Below are 12469 nucleotides of genomic sequence, written 5' to 3'. Positions count from 1 at the left end.
ATGGGTGATGCCGAGATGGCCCAGTATGGGCCGGCGGCCATCTTTCTCCGCAAGCCTGAGAAAGAGAGAGTGGAGGCTCAGAACCGACCGTTTGATGCCAGGACCGCCTGCTTTGTTCCTGATGCCAAGGAGCTGTACATCAAAGGTGTCATCCAGAACAGAGAAGGTGGCCGAGTCACCGTGAAGACGGCAGCTGATGAGGTAAATGTTTCTGTTTGCAGTACCCTGAATGACAACATGCAAAAACACTGAGATGTGTCTTAAAGCCTCACCTGGTTTGGTCCTTGATTTGTTTAAAGACACCAACATTTTATCAACTTTTAACATTATGTTTGTATTCTAGCTGCTCTTCAGTGATATTTTCCTTTCCTTGTTGCTCAGTCAGGTTTGTTCTGCAGCAAGAATGAGCTACTTTCTGCCATCAATATATTTTCATCTTCTCACTTTATTCTCCAGACTGTAACAGTCAAAGATGAAGATTGCCATCCCATGAATCCCCCGAAGTACGACAAGATTGAGGACATGGCCATGATGACCCACCTCAATGAGCCCTCCGTGCTGTTTAACCTCAAAGATCGTTATGCTGCCTGGATGATTTATGTAAGTAACGAGAGCGACGTGTTCGTCTCTCTGCTTGTCTGAATGATTCTCACTTGCTTTATGTTCTCATCTGCAGACCTACTCTGGACTCTTCTGTGTCACTGTGAACCCCTACAAGTGGCTGCCGGTGTATGACCCCCAGGTCGTGGTGGCCTACAGAGGGAAAAAGCGAATGGAGGCCCCCCCACATATTTTCTCTGTCTCTGATAACGCATATCAAAATATGCTTACAGGTACGAAAGAGCATGAAGATATTTCAGCCTCTCACAGGATTGTAGAACCTTGAACTGATGCATTTCTTTGAACAAGATGTTGTCTTCAATATGATATATTGGCCAGATACAGCGGTGGAGGAAGTAGTCCAATCCTTTACTTAAGTAAAAGTATTTGTACTACACTATAAAAATGCACAGTTGCAAGTAAAAGTCCTGCTGATTTTACTTAGGTATTCAAAGTGCAGTAAAGGGTCCCCTGTGACTGTTGTCCTCTTCTCTCTAATCTCATTAGATTATTGTGACTGCTGCATTCATGTCAAAGCAGGATTTTCTAATTGCAAATATTTATACATTTGCAAATATTTATATATTTGCAATTAGATACAAATATTTTGGCATGAAAGTGGTTCAAACCTCTGAGGTGAAAATGAGGTGAAAATCCAAACCTGCTGTAACTTTGTTGGAAAATGTGACGTTCATGAAGGATCCTGTGTAGCTGAAGCTTGTTCATATTTTTGTCACTAACAGATCGTGAGAACCAGTCTGTCCTGATTACGTGAGTCATGTTGCATATCAGTAAACAGAAATCTTATAATTCAGTCAATAACAAACAGACAGTGTGACTCTTTTGCTTTTCTTCAGGTCTCTTTTTTCTGTGTTCACAGCGGAGAATCTGGTGCAGGGAAGACTGTCAACACCAAGCGTGTCATCCAGTACTTTGCGACAATCGCGGTGGCTGGTGGCGACAAGAAAGAGCACACATCTGGCAAAATGCAGGTAATCCCTCAACAAGATATGAGCCCAGAAAAAAGCCCCCACAGAAACAGTCTGAAGCCGGCTCTGTTTTCCAGGGGACTCTGGAGGATCAAATCATCTCAGCGAACCCTTTGCTGGAGGCTTTTGGGAACGCCAAGACTGTGAGGAATGATAACTCCTCAAGATTTGTAAGTCTGAGCTCTCAAAATGAGATCTCTGAACAAGAGTCGCTTATTTTATAGCCCCCAAAATGATCTTCACAGAGGATTTTCTATTTCATAGGGTAAATTCATCAGGATTCACTTTGGAACCACAGGAAAACTGGCTTCTGCTGATATTGAAACCTGTAAGTTTGTTTTTCCATATTAAAATTCATGATATGTGTACTTAGAATTGACAAATAATTATAAAGTCATTATAATTCAACGCAGATTTGCTGGAGAAGTCGAGGGTGACATTCCAGCTCTCTGAAGAGAGGAGCTACCACATCTTCTATCAGATCATGACTGGCCACAAACCAGAGCTTATAGGTACGGTGAGGACATTACATCTTGCAGATTTTGAAGGATAAATTCAGAAAATAAGTGATTCTTTATGTTCATCTCTTCAGAAATGCTTCTCATTTCGACAAACCCATATGACTTCCCCATGATAAGTCAGGGGCAGATCACTGTGGCCAGCATCGACGACAAGGAAGAGCTGTTGGCCACAGATGTGAGTGATCTCTAGTCTATCACTTCCAGGCATACCCATACATTTTATTGGCTTCTGCTAACACTGAATCTAATGTGACAGACTGCCACTGATGTCTTGGGCTTCACCAATGAAGAAAAAGTCTCCATCTACAAGCTGACTGGAGCTGTGATGCATTATGGGAACATGAAGTTCAAGCAGAAGCAGCGGGAGGAGCAGGCGGAGCCCGACGGCACAGAGGGTGGGACTTCTCACTCAAGTCTTTATCAATGACGACGTGTAGATGTTGTTAACACCTATTTCATGTTTATCTCACAGTGGCGGACAAAGTCGCTTTCCTCATGGGTCTGAACTCCGCCGACTTGTTGAAAGGCCTTTGCTACCCCAGAGTGAAAGTGGGCAATGAGTACGTCACCAAGGGCCAGACAGTCCCCCAGGTACTGTGACAGATTTAACCAACAGTGATGCACGATAACAACATAATGCAGAAGGTGAAGCAAAGTAAGGCGGAGTGGTCTTTTGCACCAGCCATACAAAGGTTCTTTCTGAAGTCAGGCTGCCAACTTGTTAGTTTGACGCTAAAGCTGTGTCAGTGAACGTACGGTTCATCTTAATTACTCTGGTGTCCAAGTCCAAATTAACCAAAATATTGTCACTTCCTGTGCCCGATCAGTGGAAAGCTCTATTCTTAATGGAGTGTTTATTACCGTGGTAGCTCCCTCATGCCCAATCATCTTTGAACACTTTGCTATGTAATAGTGAACAGACTAACGGCTAAAAATAGCTAACGTTAATCACCAAACATCAAGTATTCTGTTTCGTTATAACTATACAACCTTAATCTACAGCTAGTGCAAAATAACAACCGTGACATCTAGTGGTGAAACTTAACAACAACAGAGGGTAACGTAATGGTACCCTGATAGTGGGCAGGTGAAAAAAGTACCCACTCCAAACCACGTCCAGCTGGGACATCTGTCAGCCACATTATAACGTTTAATAGCGCTGTTGGTATAAAAATCTGTCTTTTCTGTTGGTGATCTTCAAAATCTCCCGATCAGGTCACCAATGCAGTCAGTGCACTGGCCAAGTCTGTGTATGAGAAGATGTTCTTATGGATGGTCATCCGAATCAATGAGATGCTGGACACAAAGCAGCCACGGCAGTTCTTCATCGGAGTGTTGGACATCGCTGGGTTTGAAATATTTGATGTGAGTTTGGAGTCTGCAGCCAGTGGTGATGATTTCCTGCAGTCATGCTTGATGTGTTATAAGTTAATGGTTAATCCTTGTCACAGTTCAACAGCATGGAGCAACTCTGCATTAACTTCACCAACGAGAAGCTGCAGCAGTTTTTCAACCATCACATGTTTGTACTAGAGCAAGAGGAATACAAGAAAGAGGGAATTGACTGGGAGTTCATTGACTTTGGCATGGATTTGGCCGCCTGCATTGAGCTCATTGAAAAGGTAAGATTAATCTACTCAATCAGCATGTATTACACCTCATTTTAGGCACCACATATGATGTATGTCTGTGATACATTCAACAGCCAATGGGCATCTTCTCCATCCTTGAAGAGGAGTGTATGTTCCCCAAGGCCTCTGACACTTCTTTTAAGAACAAACTCTACGACCAGCATCTTGGAAAAAATAATGCTTTCCAAAAGCCAAAGGTTGTCAAAGGCAAACCTGAGGCTCACTTCACTCTGGTGCACTACGCCGGCACTGTGGACTACAACATCTCTGGCTGGCTGGAGAAGAACAAAGACCCTCTGAACGAGTCTGTGGTGCAGCTTTACCAGAAGTCAGCGATGAAGTTGCTGGCTTTCTTGTACGCTTCATTTTCTGGTGCTGAAGCAGGTAAAATATTACAAAGCTTTGGAACAAATAACATCAAACAGACGACAGAATGATTGATCAAAAGACCCCCAACATCTACAGGACTTCATACCTTGAAAAATGTTGAATACTCTTTCTGTTTCTGCTTTGTAGAATCAGGTGGTGATGGAGGTGGCAAAGGTGGAAAGAAAGGAGCAAAGAAGAAGGGTGGCTCGTTTCAGACGGTGTCTGCAGTTTTCAGGGTATAGAAGTGATAATAATTCATTTAGATATGATCTTCATTGATCCCTCAAAGATGGTGCCTCCACACAGTTCAGTGCAGCTTTGCTTCTAATAAGCTCCATCAATCATGTAATAACAGTTAACTGGATTTAAAGGAGGCAGGATTTGTATGTAGCCCTGTTGGCAACGCTTCTCTGTGTTTCACACTCTCAATGGTTGATCTCCTGCAGGAAAATCTCGGAAAACTAATGACCAACTTGAGGAGCACCCATCCTCACTTTGTGCGTTGCCTGATTCCAAATGAGATTAAAACACCAGGTACAAATTTAAGAAAAAAAGAACCGTGTATCTCCAAACACAAAGGCTGTTATTGATGCACATGATGGTGAAACATCCTCTTAGTGTCTGTTGCCAGTCAGTTCTTGTTGACTTCACTGTAGGTATCATGGACAATCACCTGGTCATTCACCAGCTGCGCTGTAACGGCGTGCTGGAGGGTATCAGGATCTGTAGGAAGGGATTCCCCAGCAGGATTCTTTATGCCGACTTCAAGCAGAGGTCAGCATTGATTCCTACCTCAAAGAACTACGCAAGAAAGCTAATACTCATCCTTTCATCCAAACTATTCCAGTTTGTAATAATCTGTTTTTATCCTACTGTGGACAGATACAGAATCCTAAATGCCAGCGCCATCCCTGAGGGACAGTTTATTGATGGAAAGAAAGCTTCTGAGAAGCTTCTTGGTTCGATTGACATTGACCACACACAGTACAGATTCGGCTCTACAAAGGTACATGTCCGACTGCCTCACAGGGTCAAGTTCCCAAAGCGGTGTAGACTTCAGCCTTTACAAGCAACAGATTGATTAATTTGAACAAACTGGATGCCGCATTACCGCTGTACCACTATATTATTGCAGGTCTTCTTCAAAGCTGGCTTACTTGGCACTCTGGAGGAGCTGCGAGATGAAAAACTCGCTTCTCTCGTGACCCAGACTCAGGCGCTGTGTCGTGGGTATCTCATGAGAAAGGAATTCTCCAAATTAATCGCACAAAAGTAAGATCAGCACCAAAAAGGCTGCTCTACAATGAGAAACCAGTACCAGACAGACTGAAAACTGTTGCTGTATTCCTTCCAGGGACTGTGTCTGGATTCTGCAATATAACTTGCGCTCATTCATGAATGTGAAACACTGGCCGTGGATGAAGCTGTTCTTTAAAATAAAGCCACTTCTAAAGAGCGCAGAGACCGAAAAGGAGATGGCGACAATGAAGGAAGACTTCGTCAAATGTAAGGAGGATCTGGCAAAGTCAGAGGCCAAGAGAAAGGAGGTTGAAGAGAAAATGGTTTCTCTTTTGCAGGAGAAGAATAACCTCCTCCTGCAAGTACAAGCTGTGAGTATCACACCAAACGAAGGTCACTGATCTCAGTCCAGTCACTGTGCAAGTGATCATGCATTAGTGTTGTTCCCTCTGTGGTTTTCTCAGGACTCGGAAAACCTTTGCGATGCAGAGGAGAGATGTGAAGGCTTGATCAAGAGCAAAATCCAGCTGGAGGCCAAACTCAAAGAGGTGACTGAGAGGCTGGAGGATGAGGAGGAAGTGACCGCCGAGTTGACCGCCAAGAAGCGGAAGCTCGAAGACGAATGCTCTGAGCTCAAAAAAGACATTGATGACCTGGAGATAACCCTGGCTAAAGTGGAGAAGGAGAAACATGCCACAGAAAACAAGGTCTGTGATTCCTCCTGGACTGTTTGGCCGGTGCCTCCACTCATCTCCTGCTGAATGTTTCTGGTGCCTTATAATTATTTAGAGGTCAAAAGCCTATCTTGTTTCATATTCTTCCTGATCAAGCAGCATATTTTCTGCAATTAGATCATATTGGCGTGTATGTGTACCACCTGTCGCAGGTTAAAAACCTAATGGAGGAGCTGTCGGGTCAGGATGAGAACATTGGCAAACTGACCAAGGAGAAGAGAGCCCTTCAAGAGGCTCATCAGCAGGCACTGGATGATCTTCAGGCTGAGGAAGACAAAGTCAACTCTCTGACCAAAGCCAAGTCGAAGCTCGAGCAGCAAGTGGATGATGTGAGTTGCTGTCGACAATAATCCACCGAGACACTGTCGTTAATTGACAACTCAATTAACTTTGTGTAATTTGCTGTCAAGCTTGAGGGTTCACTGGAGCAAGAAAAGAAGATCCGCATGGACCTGGAACGAGCCAAGAGGAAGCTCGAGGGGGATCTGAAACTTACCCAAGAGTGCCTGATGGACCTAGAAAATGACAAACAACAGTCTGAGGAGAAGATTAAGAAGTAAGCTCCTGCTCTGATCACGTAAATCATGTGTGAGGAAGGTAAATCTGTCTTTCAACTGTCGTCATGTTTCTTCTTGTCCTTGCAGAAAAGAATTTGAAAACAACCAGCTCCTCAGCAAAATAGCTGACGAGCAAACGATTAACAACCAGCTTCAAAAGAAGATGAAGGAGCTCCAAGTAATAAACCTCAGATTAAATTATATATTAATCGGCCTGTAACAACCGATCATGCCCTCATGACGTGGTCTACGTTTTTTTTTTTTTTTTTTTAAAGGCTCGTATTGAAGAACTGGAGGAAGAAGTCGAGGCCGAACGTGCCGTCCGGGCAAAGATTGAGAAGCAGCGGTCCGACCTCTCCAGGGAGATCGAGGAGATCAGCGAGAGGCTGGAGGAGGCCGGAGGAGCCACCGGCGCCCAGATCGAGATCAACAAGAAGCGCGAAGCTGAGTTCCTCAAACTGCGGCGAGACCTGGAGGAGTCCACGCTGCACCACGAGGCCACGACCGCCGCGCTGCGCAAGAAGCAGGCGGACAGCATGGCCGAGCTGGGAGAGCAGATCGACAACCTCCAGAGAATCAAGCAGAAGCTGGAAAAGGAAAAGAGCGAGCTGAAGATGGAGGTCGACGATTTGGCCATTAATATGGAAACGGTCGCAAAAGCCAAGGTGAGATTTTTAAATCTGGAGTCTGATTTCAGCAGGAGGGACTGCTTGAATTTGTGTTGCCTTTTCATACTTGTAGGTCAACCTGGAGAAGACCTGCCGCTCACTTGAGGATCAGCTGATGGAGCTAAAGACCAAGAATGATGAAAACATGCGGCAAATTAATGATCTCACCAACCAGACAGCCCGTTTTCAGACTGAGAATGGTAATTATTTTCCTCCTTTTACTGAAATCCTTAAAGTCACAGTTTTAATTCAAATATGTTTTATCTTCTGCTCCTGGTAGCTGAATTTTCCCGACAAATGGAAGAGAGAGAAAGTCTCATTACCCAGCTGACGAGAGGAAAACAAGGATTCACAACACAAGTTGACGAGTTAAAACGGCTGATCGAGGAGGAAACGAAGGTAATCAAAGGCTTGCAAACAATCACTTTTTTAATTTACTTTTATCTCACAAAGCTCCTTATCTTGTCCTCCTCAACAGGCGAAGAACGCCTTGGCTCACAGTTTGCAATCAGCCCGTCACGACTGCGATCTCATTCGTGAGCAGTTTGAGGAGGAGCAGGAGGCCAAAGCTGAGCTGCAGCGCTGTTTGTCAAAAGCAAACACTGAAGTGGCTTTGTGGAGGAACAAATATGAGACTGATGCCATCCAACGCACCGAGGAGCTCGAGGAGGCAAAGTAATTATACGCTGAGATAAGACCCATAGATCAGGCTAACGGTGGCTGCAGGTAAAAATATTAGACATCAAACAGTGTCTAATATGATGGAGAGTAAACAACAGTCCATTTTATTTATTAATTTTTTTTCTTTATTAACATTAGATTGAATATATATTAGTTATCAGAACTTCAGGAGCCTTTTCTCCTCTGCTTTTTCATACTGATTTCAATGCCACATCTTATATTGCCGGTCCATAATTCCGTCATCATATTTGTGTCTGAGGAAGTTGTAAAGTTTCAATAATGTTCAGGAAAATAAAGACTGTGTTTATTTGGTCCGGTTAATTAATTACAATCCTACAGTCTTGTAGTCAGTGCACAGCCACATACAAAAATATGATAAAGTTCCCATAATAGATGAATAATGACTGACTATTTGAGTTTTCTGGAATTCAACAACTGCTTTTAAACTCAACACAACTAATTAAAGTCTTAACTGAGAGAACAGTAATATTATTTACATGTAATAATTATTAGTAAATTCCAAAGAATTGCTTTCCAGAAACGTTGATAGCTGCTTTATTAGTTGCTACTTCTGACTAGATTCTTAATAGCTTTTCTTAATAATCCCCCTCTGACAGGAAAAAGCTCGCCCAGCGTCTCCAAGAGGCTGAAGAACAAATCGAAGCCGTGAATTCAAAGTGTGCCTCGCTGGAGAAAACCAAACAGCGGCTTCAAAACGAGATGGAGGATCTCATGGTTGATGTGGAACGGTCCAACAGCTTAGCCGCCACCCTCGACAAGAAGCAGAGAAACTTTGACAAGGTGGCTTCTTAACCTTAATACCACATCAGTTTCTTTACATTACATCGTGAGTTATTACTAACTACTGTTTTGGATGAATTCAGATTCTAGCTGAGTGGAAGCAGAAGTACGAGGAGTCCCAGGCAGAGCTTGAAAGTGCTCAGAAAGAGTCTCGATCTCTGAGCACGGAGCTTTTCAAACTGAAGAACTCCTACGAAGAAGCTCTGGATCACTTGGAGACCATGAAAAGGGAAAATAAAAACCTGCAACGTGAGTGAAATCTTATTGAGAGAAGCTGCAGATCACAGATCAGTGATTTCATGATGTGTCTGTCGTTCCAGAGGAGATCTCAGATATGACGGAACAACTTGGGGAGAGCGGGAAGACGATTCATGAACTGGAGAAGATGAAGAAGCAGATGGAGGCAGACAAGTATGACATGCAGACATCACTGGAGGAAGCTGAGGTACAACCAATAACAAACACAGCCAACAAATATGTCTTCAGTGAAAACACAGCGTGCAGCATTGGTCTAAGTAACCAAAACTGCTTTTTAGGGCTCCCTGGAACAAGAGGAGTCTAAGATCCTTCGTGTCCAGATGGAGCTCAACCAGATTAAAGCTGAAGTTGACAGAAAAGCTGCAGAGAAAGACGAGGAGATCGACCAGCTGAAGAGGAACCACCAGAGAGTGATGGAGTCAATGCAGGCCACCCTGGATGCTGAGGTCCGGAGCAGGAACGATGCCCTGAGGGTGAAGAAAAAGATGGAGGGCGACCTCAACGAGATGGAGATCCAGCTGAGCCACGCCAACAGGCAGGCGGCCGAGTCCCAGAAACAGCTGAGGAACATACAGGGGCAACTCAAGGTACAGCAATGCAGTGCTAAAGTCAGAGTCACTGAAAGAAGAAAGAGCATGTCTCAACTCAAAATTAGCTGCTGCAGCCTTAGTTGGCTAGATGTGACCAGTAGCTTATGGTGGCTAATTTTAGCTAATGTTTGAAATGACTGACTTTACACCTCCTCTGTACTTGCTGCTGTTACTCTATGTTTTAGCATTAGAAAATCTGATGAAATCACCTGCTATAGAAACGAGCAGGTTGATTGACAGCTTTACTGTGTTTTACAAAATTATTAGCTTACAGTAGACGAGCTAGCATGGCAACCGAAAACTAGCTTAATGAAGCATAACAGCCTGTCGAGTCCTCACAGTGTAGCAAGCATTTTGTGTTTTGGCTTTAAAAACTGTAAATGCATTTTTAGGATGCCCAAATCCACCTGGATGACTCAACAAGAGGGCAGGACGATATGAAGGAGCAGGTGGCCATGATGGAGCGCAGAGCAGCCCTGATGCAGGCTGAGGTCGAGGAGCTTCGAGCAGTGGTGGAGCAGACGGAGCGGAGCCGCAAAATGGCCGAGCAGGAGCTGGTTGACGCCAGCGAGCGTGCAGGTCTTCTGCACTCTCAGGTAGGTTGTTTGCCAGAGTCAATGGATTGAACAAACCCTCTTGATTTGCAGGAGTCATGCTCTTTTTGTCTCTGGCAGAACACCAGTCTTCTAAACACTAAGAAGAAGCTTGAGGCGGATGTGACTCAGCTTCACGGTGAGATAGAGGAAGCTGTCCAAGAGGCCAGGAATGCAGAGGAAAAGGCCAAGAAAGCCATTACGGATGTAAGCTGCTCTTACAGGGCTCTTATTTTGGTAACCCACAGCTGATGGACCTTAAAAGATCAGTACTCCTGTTGTGGTACCTCTAGGCTGCCATGATGGCTGAAGAGCTGAGGAAGGAGCAGGACACCAGCGCTCACCTGGAGAGGATGAAGAAGAACCTGGAGGTCACAGTGAAGGACCTGCAGCACCGCTTAGACGAGGCCGAAAACTTGGCCATGAAGGGTGGAAAGAAGCAGCTTCAGAAACTGGAGGCTAGAGTGCGTCTGCTCACCACAGATACCCACATCAACCATCAGGATAGACTGAAGATAGTGATGGGAAATGTTTTTAAATTTGGAGTTTGCACTAAAATAGACATGATGTTTGGCAGTAATGATGATGGAGAGGAGCTCAATCAATTCAGGACTTTTTATTCCTGAGTTATGTAAATTAATCTCATTCAAATACATTTATTTATTTATTTAAATGTAATGTTTTTTCTGGCTCAGAGCTGATATGTGGACAGAATTTAGATGTAGTTGCGCCGCATATAAATACAAAAACAAATGAGTAGCACATTTATCCACGTGTCAGCGCCAACATTGTGACAGCTGGCAGAAATGTTTCTAAGAGATGGTGAAAAAAAAACTGTTAAAAACATTGTACAACAAAGAAAATTCAGTCGATTTCTCATCAGCTGTTGTGAGCCACAAGCTGGAAGCAGCTGTTTGGATCAGGATACCATTAAATTTAACAAGTAGCTAAAATAAACAGGACGTACTGACTGCAGTACTGCCACATGTCCGTCTACTGAAGGTCAAAAGGGAGCTATGCTCATGTGTGCAGGTCCGTGAACTGGAAAACGAGCTGGAAGCTGAGCAGAAACGATCCACAGAGGCCATCAAAGGAGTCCGTAAATACGAGAGGAAGGTCAAAGAGCTCAGCTATCAGGTCGAGCGACAGCAGCTGTTTTTGGTTGGAATCAACTGAATCATCCAAGAATCCATCAGTTTGCTCGACTGACAGTTTCTGCTTCTTTCAGTCTGAGGAAGACAAGAAAAACAACGTCCGGCTGCAGGATTTGGTGGACAAGCTCCAGAACAAGATGAAGGCCTACAAGCGTCACGCTGAAGAAGCCGTGAGTGAATCACTGCCAGCAGAAACCTGCTCAGAGATCCAGTGACGGTTCAGATCACAGATACGCTTTCTGGTTGATTTCCAGGAGGAGCAGTCCAACATGCACATGGCCCGATTCAGGAAGGCTCAACATGAGCTGGAGGAGGCGGAGGAGAGGGCTGATGTGGCCGAATCCCTGGCCAACAAGATGAGAGCCAAGAGCCGCGAGATAGGGACGAAGGTACCGAGTGGCTTCTACTATGTGGACAAGAGATGCTAAATGTTACCTTAACGAGTTAAAAACTAGTCATCAAACAGTCAGTAATCAGAGTTTTTAGTGCAAAAATATGCAAAAGTTGTTTTTTCAGTAATGATTATAATATTTTTATCTTGATTGTATGTTTGAGGCCTTTTTGTTAATTCTGTGTGCACAAACAGTGTTTTTGCATCGATGTGTTTGTTTTGCAGGGACAGGAAGGACAGAGCGAGTCCCTGAACGTTGGACTTTAAGTCTCTCTGAACACCAGTGGACTCAAACGTGCATGACAGAAATGTTTGACGAAGAGTTTAATCACATCATATTAACATCACAGCATGTTGACTCGTAGCAGCAAATAAAGTAAATTAAACAATCATCCATCAAATGAGTTAACAGTCATCCATACGTATTGAATAACGTGATAAATCTGCGTTTTTGAGAAGTGTGTAACAGGTGAACTGTAGCTACAATATTTATGCCTCCAAATAGTGAAGATAAATGGTTTAATAATACTGATTTTAATTGGTGAAAAAATGAAAATAAAAAGCAAGTATTTTAATTATTCTCCACACAAATGTAGTATATTCATTATGTTTTAGGAAGGCTGGTTTATAAAACCTGCAGCTGCCTGAGGGCCCGAGAGCCTCAGGGGCCACAGAAGAACCAGGTTCACTGAG

The 12469-nt window shown here is 43.9% G+C and overlaps 1 protein-coding gene across 1 annotated transcript; it reads left to right on the top strand.

Moving 5' to 3' along the window:
* Nucleotides 1-12141, top strand: LOC139343652 (myosin heavy chain, fast skeletal muscle-like). The gene is made up of 39 exons (XM_070981404.1): nucleotides 1-201; nucleotides 457-600; nucleotides 677-833; nucleotides 1344-1371; nucleotides 1481-1592; nucleotides 1667-1759; nucleotides 1854-1917; nucleotides 2003-2101; nucleotides 2182-2285; nucleotides 2367-2505; nucleotides 2583-2701; nucleotides 3326-3475; nucleotides 3562-3732; nucleotides 3816-4125; nucleotides 4258-4346; nucleotides 4557-4644; nucleotides 4767-4884; nucleotides 4993-5116; nucleotides 5246-5382; nucleotides 5465-5720; nucleotides 5814-6056; nucleotides 6236-6412; nucleotides 6494-6639; nucleotides 6728-6818; nucleotides 6916-7305; nucleotides 7382-7508; nucleotides 7589-7707; nucleotides 7787-7983; nucleotides 8607-8790; nucleotides 8874-9039; nucleotides 9111-9235; nucleotides 9327-9635; nucleotides 10031-10234; nucleotides 10313-10438; nucleotides 10525-10695; nucleotides 11264-11368; nucleotides 11460-11555; nucleotides 11640-11774; nucleotides 12002-12141. Exons 1-39 carry the CDS (start codon nucleotides 1-3, stop codon nucleotides 12041-12043), a joined length of 5856 nt encoding a protein of 1951 aa, XP_070837505.1. The 3' UTR covers nucleotides 12044-12141.
* The last annotated feature ends 328 nt before the right edge of the window (nucleotides 12142-12469 follow it).

The sequence above is a fragment of the Chaetodon trifascialis genome, chromosome 15 (genome assembly GCF_039877785.1).
Source record: "Chaetodon trifascialis isolate fChaTrf1 chromosome 15, fChaTrf1.hap1, whole genome shotgun sequence".
Classification (NCBI taxonomy): Eukaryota; Metazoa; Chordata; class Actinopteri; order Chaetodontiformes; family Chaetodontidae; genus Chaetodon; species Chaetodon trifascialis.
Note: the sequence above shows the minus strand (reverse complement) of the source record. Positions and strands in the feature narration are given on the sequence as shown.

Excerpts from the sequence above, each read along its gene's own strand:
- LOC139343652 (XM_070981404.1), top strand. The coding sequence starts at position 1 with ATGGGTGATGCCGAGATGGCCCAGTATGGGCCGGCGGCCATCTTTCTC. Across the intron at positions 7,509-7,588 it reads CCGTTTTCAGACTGAGAATG|CTGAATTTTCCCGACAAATG; the intron begins GTAATTATTTTC and ends TGCTCCTGGTAG. Across the intron at positions 9,040-9,110 it reads GGAAAATAAAAACCTGCAAC|AGGAGATCTCAGATATGACG; the intron begins GTGAGTGAAATC and ends CTGTCGTTCCAG.